This window comes from Mustelus asterias, chromosome 13, assembly GCF_964213995.1.
Source record: "Mustelus asterias chromosome 13, sMusAst1.hap1.1, whole genome shotgun sequence".
Taxonomy (NCBI): domain Eukaryota; kingdom Metazoa; phylum Chordata; class Chondrichthyes; order Carcharhiniformes; family Triakidae; genus Mustelus; species Mustelus asterias.
In genome coordinates this window covers 574,979-596,005 of record NC_135813.1, presented here as the reverse complement: position 1 = coordinate 596,005, position 21,027 = coordinate 574,979, and the positions used below count along the sequence as shown (strand labels likewise).

Genomic DNA, 21,027 nt, shown 5'->3' with positions numbered 1-21,027 from the left:
CACCAGAGTTGTGTACAGTTGCAACATAACGCTACGACTCCTAAATTCAATCCCCCTACCAATAAACGCCAAGACACCATATGCCTTCTTAACAACCTTATCTACTTGATTCCCAACTTTCAGGGATCTATGCACACATACACCTAGATCCCTCTGCTCCTCCACACTATTCAAAGTCCTCCCGTTAGCCCTATACTCAACACATCTGTTATTCCTACCAAAGTGAATTACCTCACACTTCTCCGCATTAAACTCCATCCGCCACCTCTCGGCCCAACTTTGCAACCTGTCTAAGTCTTCCTGCAAACTACGACACCCTTCCTCACTGGTCTACCACACCACCGACTTTGGTGTCATCAGCAAATTTGCTAATCCACCCAACTATACCCTCATCCAGATCATTAATAAATATTACAAACAGCAGTGGCCCCAAAACAGATCCCTGAGGTACACCACTTGTAACCGCACTCCATGATGAATATTTACTATCAACCACCACCCTCTGTTTCCTATCCGCTAGCCAATTCCTGATCCAATTTCCTAGATCACCCCCAATCCCATACATCTGCATTTTCTGCAGAAGCCTACCATGGTGAACCTTATCAAACGCCTTACTAAAATCCATATATACCACGTCCACTGCCTTGCCCCCATCCACCTCCTTGGTCACTTTCTCAAAAAACTCAATAAGGTTAGTAAGGCACGACCTACCTGCCACAAAACCATGCTGACTATCACCTATCAATTCATTACTCTCCAAATAACTATAAATCCTATCCCTTATAATTTTTTCCAACATCTTGCCGACAACAGAAGTGAGACTCACCGGTCTATAATTCCCGGGGAAGTCTCTGTTCCCCTTCTTAAACAATGGGACAACATTCGCTAACCTCCAATCTTCTGGTACTATACCAGAGGCCAACGACGACCTGAAGATCAGAGCCAGAGGCTCTGCAATCACTTCTCTTGCCTCCCAGAGAATCCTTGGATAAATCCCATCCGGACCAGGGGATTTATCTATTTTCAGACCCTCCAGAATATCCTGCACATCCTCCTTATCAACTGTAATACTGTCTATTCTACTCCCTTGCAACCCAGTGTCCTCCTCAGCTATATTCATGTCCCCTTGCGTGAACACCGAAGAGAAACTTGTTGGAACTTGTTGATGTCATCATAGAGTTGTTTCAGTGATTGTTCACCATGAGTCCAAAGGAAGAAAATGTCATCGATGTATCTAGTGTATAGCATCGGTTGAAGGTCCCGTGCGGTGAAGAAGTCTTGTTCGAACCTGTGCATGAAGATGTTGGCATATTGAGGTGCAAATTTGGTCCCCATGGTACACGGTACATACTCTTGCAACTCGGCCAACGTTGTCTACCTGATACGCTGCAAGGAAGGATGTCCCAAGGCATGGTACATTGGGGAAACTATGCAGACGCTGCGACAACGGATGAATGAACACCGCTCGACAATCACCAGGCAAGACTGTTCTCTTCCTGTTGGGGAGCACTTCAGCGGTCACGGGCATTCGGCCTCTGATATTCGGGTAAGCGTTCTCCAAGGCGGCCTTCGCGACACACGACAGCGCAGAGTCGCTGAGCAGAAACTGATAGCCAAGTTCCGCACACACAAGGACGGCCTCAACCGGGATATTGGGTTTATGTCACACTATTTGTAACTCCCACAGTTGCGTGGACCTGCAGAGTTTCACTGGCCGTCTTGTCTGGAGACAATACACATCTTTTTAGCCTGTCTTGATGCTCTCTCCACTCCCATTGTTTTGTTTCTTAAAGACTGGATTAGTTGTAAGTATTCGCATTCCAACCATTATTCATGTAAATTGAGTCTGTGTCTTTATAAGTTCTGTTTGTGAACAGAATTCCCACTCACCTGAAGAAGGGGCTCAGAGCCTCGAAAGCTTGTGTGGCTTTTGCTACCAAATAAACCTGTTGGACTTTAACCTGGTGTTGTTAAACTTCTTACTGTGTTTACCCTTGTCCAAAGGAGGCAGAGTGTGTGTATAGATGGGTCTTTTTCTAATTGGAGGTCGGTCACCAGTGGTGTGCCCCAGGGATCTGTTCTGGGACCCTTGCTGTTTGTCATTTTCATAAGTGACCTGGATGAGGAAGTGGAGGGATGGGTTGGTAAGTTTGCCGACGACACAAAGGTTGTGGATAGTCTGGAGGGATGTCAGAAGTTACAGAGGGACATAGATAGGATGCAAGACTGGGCGGAGAAGTGGCAGATAGATTTCAACCCAGATAAATGCGTAGTGGTCCATTTTGGCAGGTCGAATGGGATGAAGGAGTACAATATAAAGGGAAAGACTCGTAGTACTGTAGAGGATCAGAAGGACCTTGGGGTCCGCGTCCATAGGACTCTAAAATCAGCCCCGCAGGTGGAGGTGGTTGTTAAGGTGTATGGTGTGCTGGCCTTGATCAATCGAGGGATTGAGTTTAGGAATCCAGGGATAATGATGCAGCTATATAAGACCCTCGTCAGACCCCACTTGGAGTACTGTGCTCAGTTCTGGTCACCTCATTACAGGAAGGATGTGGAAAAGATTGAAAGGGTGCAGAGGAGATTTACAAGGATGTTACCTGGATTGAGTGGCATGCCTTATGAGGATAGGCTGAGGGAGCTCAGTCTTTTCTCCTTGGAGAGACGTAGGAGGAGAGGAGACCTAATAAAGGTATACAAGATGTTGAGAGGCATAGATCAGGTGGACTCTGAGGCTCTTTCCCAGGGTGGAAATGGCTGCTACGAGAGGACACAGGTTTAAGATGCTGGGGCGTAGTTACAGGGGAAATGTTAGGGGGGAGTTTTTCAGAGGGTGGTGGGCGAGTGGAATCGGCTGTGGTCAATGGTGGAGGCGGCAAACTCAATAGGGTCTTTTAAGAGACTCCTGGATGAGTACATGGGACTTAATAGGATGGAGGGTTATAGGTAGGCCTAAAAGGTAGGGATATGTTCGGCACAACTGGTCGGGCCGAAGGGCCTGTTTTGTGCTGTAGTTTTCTATGTTTTGCTACCAAATAAACCTGTTGGACTTTAACCTGGTGTTGTTAAACTTCTTTCACCAAGCCAATTCTGTATCCTTTGACAATCGTCTGCACTATATACAACTCTGCCTGTGTCATCTGCAAACTTAGGGGAGATGAAAAGCACATTAGTGAAGGGTTATAAGAAAGACTGGAAACTAACAAAAAGGGGAAAACTCTGTCTTCTATAGGCACAAACAGTATAACTGGTAAAAAGAATAGGGCCGATTAGTGACCTAAAAGGGAATTTACACATGGAGATGGAGGTAAATGCTCCCCAGGCCATACTGACAGATGACAAAACTTTGTCCTTAGAAGGGTTCAAAATTGATAAAGGAGAAAGTGTTGAATACACTGTTGGCACTTAAAGTTGACATGATACTGAAGCCAGATGAAATGTATCCAAGGATATTGAAGAGTGGAAACTGCAGGAGCTGACCATAACCTTCTGGTCTTCTCTATGCTCAGGGGAGGTGAGAATTGCAGGTGTTGTGCCTTTGTTCCAAAAAGGTTGTAAGGATAGCCCCAGTAATTGCAGACCAGTTAGATTATCAGTGGTGGACAAGTTGAGAAACAATTATTTGGGATAGAATAATCATGGAAAAATGTCAGTTGATTAGGAAGAGCCATCATAGATTTCTAAAAGGGAAATCATTTAACTAACTTGCTAGAGTTTGAGGTAAAGGTCGATAAGGATAATGCAGTTGATGTGGTGTACACGGACTTTAAAAAGGCATTCAAAATAGTGCCAGACCAGAAGAGTTGTAGCTCATGGAATAAAGAGACAGCGGCAACATGGATGCAAAATTGGCTGAATAATAGGAAGTAGAGTAACAGTCAATGTAAATTTTCTTGGGCTGGAGGAAGGCTTCTATTGGTGTTCCCCAGAGGTCAGTGGGACCCTTGCTTTCCCTGATATATAGGAACGATCTAAATCTTGGTGTGCAGGGGACAGTGTCAATGCTTACAGATGATGCAAAAGCTTGGAAGTAGATGGCAGATGAAATTCAACATGGAGAAGCAAGGCAATTCATTTTGGTAGGAAGAACATGGGGACAATACAAAATAAGGGAGGGTGCAGGAGAACCTAGGTGTAGATGTGCACAGATAAATGAATGTGGCCAGAATGGGCTTTATTAATAGGGGCAGTGTACAAATCCAAGGATGATGTGCTGACCTTACACAAGACATTAGTTAGACCCAAGCCGAAATATTGTGTACAGTTCTGGATGCCACATTATTGAATTGATGTGAATGCATTGGAGAGTATACAGAAGAGGTTTACAAGTATAGTTCCAGGGATAAGAAGCTTGAGTTACAAGGACAAATTGGTGTTTTAAAAAAAAAATTCATTTATGGGGCATGGGTGTTGCTGACTGGGCCAGCATTTAATGTTCATCCCTAGTTACCCTTGGAGGGCAGTTAGAGTCAACCATATTGCTGTTGTGCTGGAATCACATGTAGGCCAGCAGATTGCCTTCCCTAAAAAAAGACATTCGTGAACCAGATGGGTTTTTCCCTGACAATCAACAATGGTTTCATGGTCATCATTTGGAGATGCCAGTGTTGACTGGGGGCACACACGCACACACAGAGGGTCCCAGGGATTAACAGTCGAGCAATAATACCACTAGGCCTTTGCCTTCCTAAAGGAGGAGGTTGCAACTGTTCTCCTTGGAGAGAAGTTAAGAGATTTGATAGAAATATTCAAATCATGAGGGGGCTGTAGATTGAGAGAAACTATTCCCATTTGTGAAATGATCAAGAACAAGAGAGCACAGATTTACCATGATTTTCAAAAGGAGGAGTGACTGGTTGGGGTCTGGAATGCACTACTTGGATGTGCGATGGAGGCAAGTTCAATCAAGGCTTAGGATGGAACAGAGATGTTGGATAGACTTGGCTTGTTTTCATTGTAAGTAGTCTCAACACCAGGTTAAAGTCCAACAGGTTTATTTGGTAGCAAAAACTACTAGCTTTTAGAGCGCTGCTCCTTCGTCAGGTAAGTGGTTTCATTGGAGCAGAGAACGCCGAGGGGTGATCTGATCGATATGTACAAGATTGAGGGGCGGGTTGCTTAACATCCTTTTTGGGGCCATGTGCTGGTGCAGACTTGAATGGACGGAATATGGACATGCTCAGTGACATGCTAGAGTCAGTCTGTCATTGCCTTTGAACCAGGCCTGAGGTTGGAATGGAGGAGGAATGCAGAATGAGGCCAGCAGGTTAGAAAGACCTCCTCTATTCTCTGGGACATCATCCCAGTTCTATTCATGGCTATTAGGCCCCTTAGTCCTCACACTTCACCTCAATCATACTTTTGTTGTGGGAAAAGTATTGGAAAGGATTTCCCGGGGGGGGGGGGGGGGGGGAACGAGAGAGAGAGAGAGAGAGAGAGAGAGAGAGAGAAGTTAGCTTGCAAACAGAGAAGGGTTATAGGACGGTGCAAGAGGGAGGATGGACAGGGGATAGGAGAAGGGGAGAGCTCAGACCAAAGAATTGAGATGTGTTTACTTTAATGCCAGGAGTATAGTGAATAACGGGGATGAGCTCAGAGCGTGGATCGATGCCTGGAAGTGTGATGTGGTGACCATTACGGAGACTTGGATGAGTCAGGGACAGGACTGGATACTCCAGGTGCCGGGATTCAGATGTTGCAGGAAGGACAGGGAGGGAGGCAAGAGAGGGGGTGGAGTGGCACTGCTGATCAGGGATAGTGTCACAGCTGTAGAGAAGGTGTATGCTGTGGAGGGATTATCTACAGAGTCTCTGTGGGTGGAAGTTTGGAGTGGGAAGGGGTCGATCACTTTGCTGGGAGTTTTCTATAGGTAGCTCAATAGTGACAGGGACGAACAGATAGGGAAACAGATCCTGGAGAGTTGCAATAATAGCAGAGTTGTTGTGATGGGAGACTTTAATTTCCCAAACATAGATTGGAATATCCCTAGGGTAAGGGGATTGGATGGGGAGGAGTTTGTTAGGTGTGTTCAGGAGGGTTTCCTGACACAGCATGTGGACAAACCTACAAGAGGAGAGGCTGTACTTGATCTGATACTGACCAATGAGCCTGGGCAGGTGTCAGATCTCAGTGAGAGAGCATCTTGGGGATAGCTATCATAACTCCATCTCCTTTATGCTTGCATTGGAAAAAATGATCAGACAAGCTAGGAAAGCGTTTATATGGAGTAAGGGGAAATATGAAGACCTAAGGCAGCAAATTAGAGGAGTAAATTGGAAGGAAGTATTCTCGGGGAAATCTACTGAAGAGAGGTGGCAGTTTTTCAAGGAATGTCTATCTAGGGTTCTACAGGACAACGTTCCGAGCAGACAGGGAGGAGTTGGTAGGTTAAAGGAACCGTGGTGCACAAAAGCTGTGCAGGACCTAGTCGAGAAGAAAAGGAAAGCGTACAAAAGGTTCAGAGAGCTTGGCGAAGATAGGGATCTAGATGAGTATACGGCTTGTAGGAAGGCACTAAAGAAGGAAATTAGGAGCCAGAAGGGGTCACGAGAAGGCTTTGGCAAGTAGAATTAAGGAAAACCCTAAGGCGTTCTATAAATATGTGAAGAGTAAAAGGATGAGACCTGAAGGAATAGGGCCTATAAAAGGTGAAGGCGGGAAAATCAGTATGGAACCAGTAGAAATGGCAGAGGTAGTTAATGAGTATTTTGCCTCGGGAGGCACGAGAAGGACATGGGTGGGTGTACTGTGGGCTTGCGGTGTACTGAAAAGATTGAGTATGTGGACTTTAACAAAGAGGTTGTGCTGGAATCTTTGAATGGCATCAAGATAGATAAGTCGCCGGGTCCGGACGGGATGTACCCCAGGTTACTGTGGGAGACGAGGGAAGGGATTGCAGAGCTTCCGGCGATGATCTTTACATTGTCGATGGAGACGCGAGAGGTGCCGGATTGCGGATGTGGTTCCTATATTCAAGAAAGGGAATAGGGATAGCCCAGGAAATTACCGACCGCTGAGTCTAACCTCAGTGGTTGGTAAGCTGATGGAGAAGATCCTGAGGGACAAGATTTATGAGCATTTAGAGAGGTTTAGCATGCTCAAGAATACTCAGCATGGCTTTGTCAAAGGCAGATCGTGCCTTACGAGCCTGGTAGAGTTCTTCAAAAATGTGACTAAACACATTTTCGAAGGGAAAGCTGTGGATGTGGTTTATATGGATTTTAGCAAGGCATTCGATAAGGTCCCCCATGCAAGGCTTCTAGAAAAAGAGAGAGGGCATGGGATCCAAGGGGCTGCTGCCCTGTGGATCCAGAACTGGCTTGCCCAAAGGAGGCAGAGAGTGGGTATGGATGGGTCTTTTTCTAAATGGAGGTCGGTCACCAGTGGTGTGCCCCAGGGATCTGTTCTGGGACCCTAGCTGTTTGTCATTTTCATAAATGACCTGGATGAGGAAGTGGAGGGATAGGTTGGTACGTTTGCCGACGACACGAAGGTTGGTGGGGTTGTGGATAGTCTGGAGGGATGTCGGAAGTTACAGAGGGACATAGATAGGATACAAGACTGGGCGGACAAGTGGCAGATGGACTTCAACCCAGATAAATGTGTAGTGGTCCATTTTGGCAGGTCAAATGGGATGAAGGAGTACAATTTAAAGGGAAAGACTTTTAGTACTGTGGAGGATCAGAAGGACCTTGGGGTCCAGGTCCATAGGGCTCTAAAATTGGCCCCGCAGGTGGAGGTGGTTAAGAAGGCGTATGGTGTGCTGGCCTTTATCAATCGAGGGATTGAGTTTAGGAGTCCGGGGATAATGATGCAGCTATATAAGACCCTCATCAGACCCCACTTGGAGTACTGTGCTCAGTTCTGGTCGCCTCATTACATGAAGGATGTGGAAAAGATCGAAAGGGTGCAGAGGCAATTTGCAAGGATGTTACCTGGATTGAGTGGCATGCCTTATGAGGATAGGCTGAGGGAGCTCGGTCTTTTCTCCTTGGAGAGACGTAGGATGAGGGGAGACCTAATAGAGGTATATAAAGGTGTTGAGAGGCAAAGATCGGGTGGACTCTGAGGCTTTTTCCCAGGGTGGAAATGGCTGCTACGAGAGGACACAGGTTTAAGGTGCTGGGGGTAGGTACAGGGGAAATTTTTCACACAGGGTGATGGGTGAGTGGAATCGGCTGCTGTCAGTGGTGGTGGAGGCAAACTCAATAGGGTCTTTTAAGAGACTCCTGGATGAGTACATGGGACTTAATAGGATGGAGGGTTATAGGTAGGCCCAAAAAAGGTAGGGATATGTTTGGCACAACTTGTGGGCCGAAGGGCCTGTTTAGTGTTGTAGGTTTCTATGGTGGGTTGTTGCACAAGGTTAAATCTCATAGGATCCAGGGTGAGGTAGCCAATTGTCTTGACGATAGAAGATGGTTGATTTTCAATCTGGAGGTCTGTGACCAGCTGTGTGCCTCAGGGATCAGTGCTGGGTCCAATGTTATTTGTCATTTATATTAGTGATTTGGATGAGATTTTCGGATTGCAATGGGATCTTGATCAATGGACCAGTGAGCTGACAAAGTTTAATTCAGATAAATGCAAGGTGAATCGTATCAGGGCAGGACGTACTCAGTTAATGATAGGGTGTTGGGGAGAGTTATAGAGCAGAATGGTCTAGGGGCGCAGGTTCATAGCTCCCTGAGGACGGACGCGCACGCACGCACGCACACAGAGCTTAGGGATGATCTTAGAGGTCTATAAAATAATGAAGGACATGGATCAGCTAGATATCCTTTCCCAATGACGTGTGGGTTAGGTTGATTGGCCAGGTTAAAAACAATATTGCCCTTTAGTGTCCTGAGATGTGTAGGTTAGCAGGATTAGTGGGTAAGTATGTGGGGGTTGGGCCTGGGTGGGATTGTGGTCGGTGCAGACTCAATGGGCTGAATGGCCTCCTTCTGCACTGTAGGGTTGCTATGATTTCTATGAATGGCAAGGTAGTCTAAAACTAGAGGGCATAGGTTTATGGCAAGAGGGGAGAGGCAAAAGAGTCCAGAGGGGCAATATTTTCAGAGGGTGGAGAGTGTCTGGAACGAGCTGCCAGAGGCAGTAGTAGAGGCAGGTACAATTCTGTCTTTTAAAAAACATTTACATGGGTATAAAGGGACATGGGTCAAATGCAGGTAATTAGGACTAGTTTAGTGGTTAAAAACTGGGTGGCATGAACAAGTTGGGTCGAAGGGCCTATTTCCATGCTGTAGACATCCTGACAAGCAAAATAAGGAACTGCACACCACATTTAAAATAAAAGTATAAATGGCATATGATATCAAGAGGACCCAAGAGCACAAACACAAATCAAGCACCAATACAAGCTCAGGCAGCCATTAAAAGAAAATGCACCAGACATTGGGGTTGAAACTAGTACAGCCGTAGTGAAAACTGGCAGAATTGCACTAGTTGGTCACCCATTATATGCACTCCTAGTTGGGCCATATGGCCAGTTTCTGTGCCATAGCTCCTATATAATGCTTTTGAAGGCAATAGAACTGAACATCAGACAATGAGTATATGACAAATGATTTAGAATTGCCCAAGAAAAATGTCTACACCTTTGTCTATTCCCTGTGGCATATACCCATACATTGCGTTCCTTGTAGCATACTTCCAGCCACGTGTATATGTTTTGCAAGTAGTACACTTCCATCCACAAGTGTTTCTTTGTATATTGACCATATCATAATATCCAAGCTAAATTATGTCAGGAGTAAGTGGTTTCACTGACCTGTACATTGCACAGATGATATCTTTTAGAAGTGCCTGTGCAAGTCTGGTTACCAGTTCCCATCATTGTTAACCTTCTGTTAAACAAGACATGCAAACATTATAAGTTATTTGTGGTGCAAGAAAAGTTTGTATCTTTATTGTTCATTCAATAAAAGCTCTCCAGATAATGGAATCAAAACTTCATTAAATTTACAAAATGAGAAAATGTGTACACATGCATTACAAAATAATTCAGAGTGAAAGCAGCTGTCAGCACTCATTCATCACATGCTGCCAGCTTGGAGTCTAATGAAAGATTTAAAATCTTGGGCTGGATTTCCTTGACATTCAGTCAAACTGCAGCAAGAAAACATGGCATGAGCTTAGTGCTGCGTCCTACCCAAATCCCAATGGAACCAGCTCTGACCACTCCATTTCTTGGTTGCCATGTGAATGCTGACAATGTGAGCAAATCTGGACACCTACCTCAGTTCCTGTTTCTCCTGGTAGATGTGCCAATAGGCCCTGGAGGAGGTGGTGAAGATTCCCAATTATTCAGATGGGTGAAGGCCTGGCAGAGACATCTCTCCTTTAATTACTTGCTAAACTCCCTCAAAAGGTGCAGCTGAAATTCTCCGTCAGGCCTCTTAACTCTTGTCTCGCATGCGAGCCTTTGACTTTGTACAAGAACCCCAAATTCCTGTGCTGCAGCTTTCTCCATTCAAATAATATTCAGCTCCTTATTCTTCTTACCAAAGAGCATAACTTCACATTTCCCTACATTATATTCCACCTGCCAAGTTTTTGCCCACTCACTTAACTGGTCTATGTCCCTTTAGGCAGGATCTCACACTTGTTATCTATGGGAATAGCAGTAGGGATTCATGATGTGGTGAAACATGGAAGTCGTAGATCTTGCCAGCAACTTCTGATTTTTGCCGCTCCTTGCCAGTGATGTAATCAGGTTCACACCCACAATGGATGTGAATTTGATTTGAATACTTTAATTTAATAAAACCTCCCTTGCCCTAATCCAACCTTCCTGGACCTGGCCCATAGCCCTGTAGCTTACAGTAGTTAAGGTGCAGATCCATCAAATTCCAGGCACCCACTACTTTCTGAAAAAAAAAGTTCTCCTGATGTCCCCTTTACACCTGCTATTTGTGTCCCCTGGTTCTAGAATCTCTGATGTGGAGATGCCGGCGTTGGACTGGGGTAAACACAGTAAGAAGTTTAACAACACCAGGTTAAAGTCCAACAGGTTTATTTGGTAGCAAAAGCCACACAAGCTTTCGAGGCTCTGAGCCCCTTCTTCAGGTGAGTGGGAATTCTGTTCACAAACAGAACTTATAAGACACAGACTCAATTTACATGAATAATGGTTGGAATGCGAATACTTACAACTAATCCAGTCTTTAAGAAACAAAACAATGTGAGTGGAGAGAGCATCAAGACAGGCTAAAAAGATGTGTATTGTCTCCAGACAAGACAGCCAGTGAAACTCTGCAGGTCCACGCAACTGTGGGAGTTACAAATAGTGTGACATAAATTCTGATTCTAGGATCGCATGATAAAGACTCAGGAGGAAAAAAGCAGAAATATTTATGTGAAATAGTGTGACATAAACCCAATATCCCGGTTGAGGCCGTCCTTGTGTGTGCGGAGCTTGGCTATCAGTTTCTGCTCCGCGACTCTGCGCTGTCGTGTGTCGCGAAGGCCGCCTTGGAGAACGCTTACCCGAATATCAGAGGCCGAATGCCCGTGACCGCTGAAGTGCTCCCCAACAGGAAGAGAACAGTCTTGCCTGGTGATTGTCGAGCGGTGTTCATTCATCCGTTGTCGCAGCATCTGCATAGTTTCCCCAATGTACCATGCCTCGGGACATCCTTTCTTGCAGCGTATCAGGTAGACAACGTTGGCCGAGTTGCAAGAGTATGTACCGTGTACCTGGTGGATGGTGTTCTCACGTGAGATGATGGCATCTGTGTCGATGATCCGGCACGTCTTGCAGAGGTTGCTGTGGCAGGGTTGTGTGGTGTCTTGGTCACTGTTCTCCTGAAGGCTGGGTAGTTTGCTGCGGACAATGGTCTGTTTGAGGTTGTGCGGTTGTTTGAAGGCAAGAAGTGGGGGTGTGGGGATGGCCTTGGCGAGATGTTCGTCTTCATCAATGACATGTTGAAGGCTCCGGAGGAGATGCCGTAGCTTCTCCGCTCCGGGGAAGTACTGGACAACGAAGGGTACTCTGTCCACTGTGTCCCGTGTTTGTCTTCTGAGGAGGTCGGTGCGGTTTTTCGCTGTGGCGCGTTGGAACTGTTGATCAATGAGTCTAGCGCCATATCCTGTTCTTATGAGGGCATCTTTCAGCGTCTGGAGGTGTCTGTTGCGATCCTCCTCATCCGAGCAGATCCTGTGTATACGGAGGGCTTGTCCGTAGGGGATGGCTTCTTTAACGTGTTTAGGGTGGAAGCTGGAGAAGTGGAGCATCGTGAGGTTATCCGTGGGCTTGCGGTACAGTGAGGTGCTGAGGTGACCGTCCTTAATGGAGATGCGCGTGTCCAAGAATGCAACCGATTCCGGAGAGTAGTCTATGGTGAGCCTGATGGTGGGATGGAACTTGTTGATGTCATCATAGAGTTGTTTCAGTGATTGTTCACCATGAGTCCAAAGGAAGAAAATGTCATCGATGTATCTAGTGTATAGCACCGGTTGAAGGTCCCGTGCGGTGAAGAAGTCTTGTTCGAACCTGTGCATGAAGATGTTGGCATATTGAGGTGCAAATTTGGTCCCCATGGATATGGTCAACCGGGATATTGGGTTTATGTCACACTATTTCACATAAATATTTCTGCTTTTTTCCTCCTGAGTCTTTATCATGCGATCCTAGAATCAGAATTTATGTCACACTATTTGTAACTCCCACAGTTGCGTGGACCTGCAGAGTTTCACTGGCTGTCTTGTCTGGAGACAATACACATCTTTTTAGCCTGTCTTGATGCTCTCTCCACTCCCATTGTTTTGTTTCTTAAAGACTGGATTAGTTGTAAGTATTCGCATTCCAACCATTATTCATGTAAATTGAGTCTGTGTCTTATAAGTTCTGTTTGTGAACAGAATTCCCACTCACCTGAAGAAGGGGCTCAGAGCCTCGAAAGCTTGTGTGGCTTTTGCTACCAAATAAACCTGTTGGACTTTAACCTGGTGTTGTTAAACTTCTTACTCTAGAATCTCTGCCAAGGGAAGCAATTTTATCCTGTCCATCCAATGTCATCTCCACAATTGTGTACACCTCAAATTCATCCCTCAACCTTATTTGTTCCAAAAAAAACAAACCTATCCAATCTCTCCTCATAGTTACACTTCAAACCTGGCAACATTCTTGTTAAACCTCCTCTACATTCTCTCCAGGGAAATTACGTCCTTCCTGTAATGTGGTGACCAGAACTGCACATAATACTCCAGTTGTGGCCTCACTAGTACTTTATACAATTCCAACATTACATCCTTACTTTTATATTCTATATCTCTGCCAAAGGAGAGCATTCTAGATGCTTTCTTTACAAGCTTGTCTAACTGCAGCCTTTAGGGACCTGTGTACTTGTATGTCAAGATCTCTCACCATCTATCTATGTGGAGGTGCCGGCATTGGACTGGGGTAGGCACAATAAGAAGTCTCAACACTAGGAAAGTCTAATAGGTTTATTTGGTAGCACGAGCTTTCGAAGCGCTGCCCCTTCATCAGGGTGAGTCACCCACCTGATGAACGGGCAATGCTCTAGAAGCTTGTGCTACCAAATAAACCTATTGGGCTTTAACCTGGTGTTGAGAGACTTCTTACTGCATTGATCCCTCTTGGTACATTCCATTTTAATTGTGTATTCTCTAACTATTCTATCTCCCTAAACACATTACCTCACTATGTTACAATCCATCTGCCACATCACTACCCACTCAAAGAATCCAGTATTGAGGGGAATAGATAGGATGAACAGTCTTTTTCCCAGGGAAGGGGAATTGAAAACTAGAGGGCAAAGGTTAAAGGAGGGGAAAGATTTAAAAACATAGCGGCAATTTCTTCATGTAGAGGATGGTGTGTATATGGAATTAACTGCCACAGAAAGTGGTTGAGGCAGGTTCAATAGCAACATTCAAATAGGTACATGGATGGGAAAGGATTAGAAGGACATGGGCCAAATGCATGCAATTGGGAGTAGCTGGGAGGGCATTATGGTCAGCATGGACCGATTGGGCCAAAGGGCCTGTTTCCGTGCCGTATTGCTCTGCGACCTCAAAGAATTCTAAATAAATTTGTCAGGCATGATTTCCACTTCCTGAAGCAATGTTGACTGTGATTATATAATATTTGGAAATGCTCCTTGAGGGGGAGATATGCAAAAGGGTCCAGAGAGGCAATTCCCCCCCCCCCCCAAAACTCAATTTTTGTATTTTAAAAGCATTTAAACAGTTACATGGATATAGAGGCATGTGGGCCAAACATGGGAAATTGGGACTAGCATAAATGGCAAAAACTGCATGGCATGGACAAATTGGATTGAGGGCCTGTATCCATGCTGCAAACCTCTGACTCTAGATAATAGAAGTAAGATTTACATGAATGTTGCCAAGGTTTGAAAATTGCAACCATGAGGAAAGATTGGATAGGTTTGTTTTCCTTAGAAAAAAAAGGAGATGGAGGGTGACTTTTGATTGGACTGACCTTGCATTATTGATCTTTCTCTACACCCTAGCAATGACCAACACTACATTCTCTCCTTTCCATCTCTCGGAATGGTATGCTTGATCTGTATAGCATGCAAGAAACAATACTTTTCACTGTATACTAATGTGACAATAAATCAAATTGAGATATGCAAAGTTACAAGGTGCCTAGATAGGGTAGACATGATTCTCTAGCTGCAAGGTCAATAACGAGGGGACAAATGGAAAAACTGTCACCTAAAAAGGTGACAAGCATCTGGAGTTCACTACCCTAGGCCAAAATGTTTAATTCAATTCAAGGTACCCAAATCCATACTGGATGTGCTGTAACGCGAGATTAAAATGAGCAGCTAGTTTCTTTATATAAAAATCTGATTTTCAGCAGATACAATGATTTGAACAGTCTTTGTGCTGTAACTTTATGGTTTTAATTTGCTCACCACTGAGATTAGGGTGACTGGTGTGTAATTATTCAGGTGATCGTTTCCTCCATTTAAACAACTGTACAATGTTATCAGTCTTCCAGGACCACAACTGTAGCCAGAGGATTGGAAAATGGTGGTCTGAGCCTCTGCTATTCTTCCTTTACCATCCTGTGTGGTGACTTATCTTTAAGGGTGCTAAACACTTTTGCATTTCCTCCCTCACCATGTTCATGCCATCTACTATTTTACACTCCAACTCCTTAACTACAATGTCTGCTATGCTACTGTTCTATGAAAACAGACACAAGGGGAGGGATTTTTGGAGTTACTCCAGAGGCCTTTAAAAACAGCAGACAGGATCTTGATTCAGAAGTCCCACCCCCATTTCCAGCAGATCACATTTTTGTCTGTAGGGGAAGGATGAAGGGCATGAATCACATAAGCAGGAAACCAGCACTGAGCCCACTTTCAGTGTTCCAAGCTCCTAACCCAGTGATGGAGGCACAAATCTATGCAGAATGCATAAAACTCCTTGATTGGAAGATATGGTCCAATTTCTTTTAATCCCCAGCCTTTTAAGCATGAAAAAATATGCTGCCGGACTCTGTCATCCCTTGCTCAGAGGGTAGTTGACAGTCAACCACATTGCTGTGGTTCTGGAGTCACATGTAGGCCACACCAGGTAAGGATGGCAGATTTTCTTCCCTAAAAAAAAAAAGGGGGGAAAAAAAAAAAAGAGTGATCCAGATAGGATTTTCCCCCAACAACTGACGATTAATATCATAGAAACATAGAAAACCAACAGCACAAAACAGGCCCTTCGGCCCCACAAGTTGTGCCGAACATATCCCTACCTATAACCCTCCATCCTATCAAGTCCCATGTACTCATCCAGGAGTCTCTTAAAAGACCCTATTGAGTTTGCCTCCACCACCACTGATGGCAGCCGATTCCCACTCACCCGCCACCCTGTGTGAGAAAAACTTCCCCCTAACATTTCCCCTGTACCTACTCCCCAGCACCTTAAACCGGTGTCCTCTCGCAGCAGCCATTTCCACCCTGGGAAAAAGCCTCCGAGAGACCACCCGATCTATGCCTCTCAACATCTTATATACCTCTATTAGGTCTCCTCTCATCCTATGTCTCGCCAAGGAGATAAGACCGAGCTCCCTCAGCCTATCCTCACAAGGCATGCCACTCAATCCAGGCAACATCCTTGTAAATCTCCTCTGCACCCTTTCAATCTTTTCCACATCCTTCCTGTAATGAGGTGACCAGAACTGAGCACAGTACTCCAAGTGGGTCTGACGAGGGTCTTATAAAGCTGCATCATTAGAACCATAGAAAATTACAGCTCAGTAACAGGCCTTTTGGCCCTTGTCTGTGCCGAACCATTTTTTGCCTAGTCCCACTGACCTGCACTTGGACCATATCCCTCCACACCCCTCATCCATGAACCCGTCCAAGTTTTTCTTAAAAGTGACCCCGCATTTACCACTTTATCCGGCAGCTCATTCCACACTCCCACCACTCTCTGCGTGAAGAAGCCCCCCCTAATATTCCCTTTAAACTTTTCTCCTTTCACCCTTAACCCATGCCCTCTGGTTTTTTTCTCCCCTAGCCTCAGCGGAAAAAGCCTGCTTGCATTCATTATCTATACCCATCAAAATCTTATACACCTCTATCAAATCTCCCCTCAATCTTCTACGCTCCAGGGAATAAAGTCCCAACCTATTCAATCTCTCTGTAACTCAGCTTCTCAAGTCCCGGCAACATCCTGGTGAACCTTCTCTGCACACTCTTTCAACCTTATTTACATCCTTCCTGTAACTAGGTGACCAAAACTGTACACAATACTCCAAATTCGGCCTCACCAATGCCTTATATAACCTTACCATAACACCCCAATCTTTGATGTGGTTATTTGTAATAGATACTTCAGATTTAAAGTCTTTGAATGCATTTTAATGAAGTTTTGTCTGCATAAAGTGTCTAGGAGTAAGACTAATTCAGTGTTAAAAGTTTATTTTTTCCCCTCACCTTCACATGGTCTATGGGGGATACTGGGAGTGTGGCATGAGAAACATGAGCTGGTATGGGTGTTAAGCAGGAGTGGGGGATGGCTGAGGGGGCCCAACAACCTGAAGATGGCACAGTAGTTAGCACTGCTGCCTCATAGCACCAGGGACGCAGGTTCAATTCTTGGGTCAATGACTGTGTGGAGTATACATGTTTTCCAAGTGTGTGGGTTTCCTCCCACAATCCCAAAGATGTGCTAGTTAGATGCATTGGCTATGCTAAGTTGTCCCTCCATGTACCTGAACAGGTGCTGGAGTGTGGTGACTAGGGGATTTTCAGTGTTACAGTAAGCCTACATGTGACAATAAATAAACCAACTTTAAAAACTTAAAAATTGGACAAAATCCCAAAGAACTAAGGCAGGCCTTCTAACCAGCCTGTCTCAGCACCTGCCCCACTCCATTTGTCACCTTTAAGCTACCTCTGGAGTCAGTAGGCTCAACTCTATCACAGCCCTACCCCAGGGAAATTGTGCATAGGTGATCTCCAGAATCAAATTTCCCACTCCATGGCAAAAAGAGAGGCACCAAGTATTGACCAAGAGTATTCCCACAGGTCTCTCATGGCAGACTGGTGCAGAAGGTGAAGTCATATGGGATCAGAGCTGGCAAGGTGGATACATAACTGGCTCGGTCGTAGTAGAAATGGAAGGGTGTGTTTCTGAATGGAGGGCTGTGACAAGTGGCGTTCCTCAGGGATCAGTGCTGGGACCTTTATAAAAATGATTGAGGAAAATGTAACTGGTTTGATTAGCAAGTTTGTGGACGACAAAGATTGGTGGATTTGAGGATAGTGATTAAGACCAGAGGATACGGATCGGCGGAGATATGGCAGATGGAGTTTAATCCAGAGAAATGTGAGGTGATGCATTTTGGAAGGTCTAATACAGATAGGAAATATACAGTAAATGGCAGAACCCTTAAGAGTATTGATAGGCAGAGGGATCTGGGTGTACAGGTACACAGCTCAAAGTGGAAACGCAGGTGGAGAAGGTAGTCAAGGAGGCATACTTGCTTTCAACAGCCAGGCATCGAGTTTAAAAATTGGCAAGTCATGTTGCAACTTTATAGAACCCAAGTTAGGCCAACTTGGAAAAGTGTTCAATTCTGGTCGCCACACTACCAGAAAGATGGAGGCTTTGCAGAGGGTACAGAAAAGATTTACCAAGATGTTGCCTGGTATGAAGGGCAGTAGCTATGGAGGAGAGGTTGGAGAAACTTGGTTTGTTCTCGAAACAGAGGTTGAGGGGGCAACCTGATAGAAGTCTACAAGATTACGAGGGGCATGGACAGAGTGGACATAGTCAGAAGCTTTTTCCCCAGGGTGGCAGAGTCAATTACTAGGGGGCATAGGTTTAAGGTGCAAGGTTTAAAGATGTACGAGGCAAGTTTTTCAAAAGAAAAGAGGATGGTGGGTGCCTGGAACTTGCTGCCAGGGAGGTAATGGAAGCAGAAAGGATAGAGAGTTTTAAGGGGCTCCTAGACAAATACATGAATAGATGGGAATGGAGGGGATATGGTTCCCGGAAGGGTAGCATGGTTGGTGCAGGCTTGGAGGGCTGAAGGACCTGTTCTTGTGCTGTAATTTTCTTTGTTCTGATTATCTTTGATTTCTAAAAAGCCCTATAGTTTCCTTGAGCTTTGACAAAGGGTCATCTGGACTCGAAACATCAGCTCTTTTCTCCCTTTAGAGATGCTGCCAGGCCAGCTGAGATTTTCCAGCATATTTTTCTTTTTTGGTTTCAGATTCCAACATCTGTAGTAATTTGCTTTAATCCTACACTTTCCTCAGTGATCTGATTGCCAATATTACCACGGCACTTTTTATACTCCTCTCGACTATGCATCAGATGTAAACCAGATATTTTAAAAAAGAGAGTTGCAGAAATTGGGTGCTAAACCAAAAGGAAATATTTAGATCTATGGGGGAAAAAGAGCAGAGGAATGGGACTAATTTGATTGCTCTTTCAATGAGTGAAAGGTTTGGCGGAATGGTGTCCTGCTGTGCTATATCATTCTATGCTTCTAAAGATTTGATTGGAAGGAAAAACAGCAGTTGCCAGACAGTGGGAGGCAAGGTGGCAGAAAATACACAAATTAATGGATACAGGCATTAATACAAACTAGGAGCTGTAGGCTGTTTGGCCCCTTGAGCCTGCTCTGTCATTTGATAAGAGCATGATTGATCGGATTGTGACCTCTACTTTTCTGTCCATCCTCTGGTTCCCTTGTCAGTCCAGAATTTATCAAATTCAGCGATCCTGCCTGCACTGCTTTCTGGGGAAGAGAATTCCACAGATATGACCCTCAGGAAAAAAAACTTTTACATAGAAACTAAAAGGAGGACACCATTCAATATCCTGATCCCCCTGTGACATTAGTGTCTCTTATGAAATGTGTTTTTTGCAGCTCAGTTTGTGGTTTCTTAGCTCACAGCTTCAGTGATGTCATTGTTGCTGACTTGACTGGAATTGTCCTTTCATTGCTTCTTAAGTGGTTTAAATGGGGTTGTTTGTGTTTACTCTGCGGTTAGTTTTACGATCCTGCAATGTTAGGAGAAAAGGTCATGTGTTTTTGGACAGTTTTTCTTTCCAGTGAGTCTAAGGTTTCAGCTTTGAGTGTTCTGAGGCTGCAGTTTAGTTTTAATAGGGGCATCAAGCAAGAAAGAAGCTGAAGTTTCACTCTCTGTTCTATTGAGAAATTCTGCTGGTTGTCTCGAGGCAATGTTTTGCCTTCCAGAAGGAAAGTGCAGGCTTTGAAAGACTCATTTCAGTCAAGTGAGATTTTAATCTATGCTGTGTTAAGCCTGTAAAAAAGGGTTTTGGTTTGTTGGAACAGCTTTAATATTCAATTAAGGATTAACACATTATTGTGGTTGCAATTGTTAAAAGGTATTGCTAATTTTCTTTCTATACATTTAACTATATTCTTAAATAAACTTTATTTGATAAAAGCTCTTGTGGGTTGTTGAATCATACCTGAAATGAAATAGATCATGCTTATCCTAGCCAAATTCAAGATGCAAAACCCTATGGTTCGGGCAGGCTTCATAAAACACTTTGGAATTTCTAACCTGACCCATAACACAACCCCCCGCCCCACCCCCAAGAGTTGTATCCAATTTCTTCTTGAAATCAGAAAACATTTTGGCCTGAACTACATTCTGTGGTAGCGAATTCCACACATTCACCATCCTCCTCTTCACCTCAGTTCTAAGAGGTTTATCCCTCATCTCAAATTATGACCCTTAGTTCCTGACTCCCCCACCATTGGGAACATGCTTTCTGAATCTATCCTGTCAGAAGTTTGTAAATTTCTGAGATCCCCTCTCACTCCAAACTCCAGTGAACATAATCCAAACGACTTAGTCTCCCCTCAGATGACAGACCTGCCATACTGTCACTGTTCTTCCTTTATAACAAAAACATCCTTCCTCAGAAAAGGACACTAATACCACACACTACATTCCAGGTGTAGCCTCACCAATACCCAAAACAATGCAGCAAAACATCCCTTATGCAAATCCTCTTGGTATGAAGGCAAACATACAATTTGCCTTCTTTATCTGCACGCTTACTTTCAGTGACTGGTGCACAAGGATACCAAGGTCTGAGTATCCACCTCTCTCAATTTACATCCCATTCAAGTAATAATCTGCATTCTTATTATTGCTACCAAAGTGGATCTCACATTTACCCACTTGTACTGCATCTGCCATGCAGATGCCCACACACTCAGCCTGCTCAAATGACGCTGAAGCATCTCTGCATCCTCCTCATAGCTCACCCTCCCACCCAACTTGGTATCATCTCCAAATTTGCAGATGATACCTCTTCCAACTCATTAAATATACAACATGAACAGTTGGGGTCCTTGCACTTGTGCTTCATCCCAGTCTTAAATGGGAAACCCCTTATTCCAAAACTGTGGCCCTTAGTTCTTGTCTCTCCCACAAAGGGAAAGAAGTCCTCAGTTTCAATATGATCACCACTCACGGGCCCAACCTGTTTAACCTTTCCTCAAAGCATGTCATTCCCAGGAACAGTCGAATCAAC

The 21,027-nt window shown here is 44.6% G+C and overlaps 1 protein-coding gene across 1 annotated transcript in view; it reads right to left on the bottom strand.

The window, feature by feature from the left end:
- Nucleotides 1-21,027, bottom strand: part of ttc16 (tetratricopeptide repeat domain 16) — a 183,780-nt gene that overhangs the window by 143,909 nt on the left and 18,844 nt on the right. Inside the window, exon 4 of the mRNA XM_078226122.1 lies at nt 9,773-9,848. Coding sequence (XP_078082248.1) covers nt 9,773-9,848 — 76 coding nt within the window. The remainder of the gene's footprint in view (nt 1-9,772; nt 9,849-21,027) is intronic.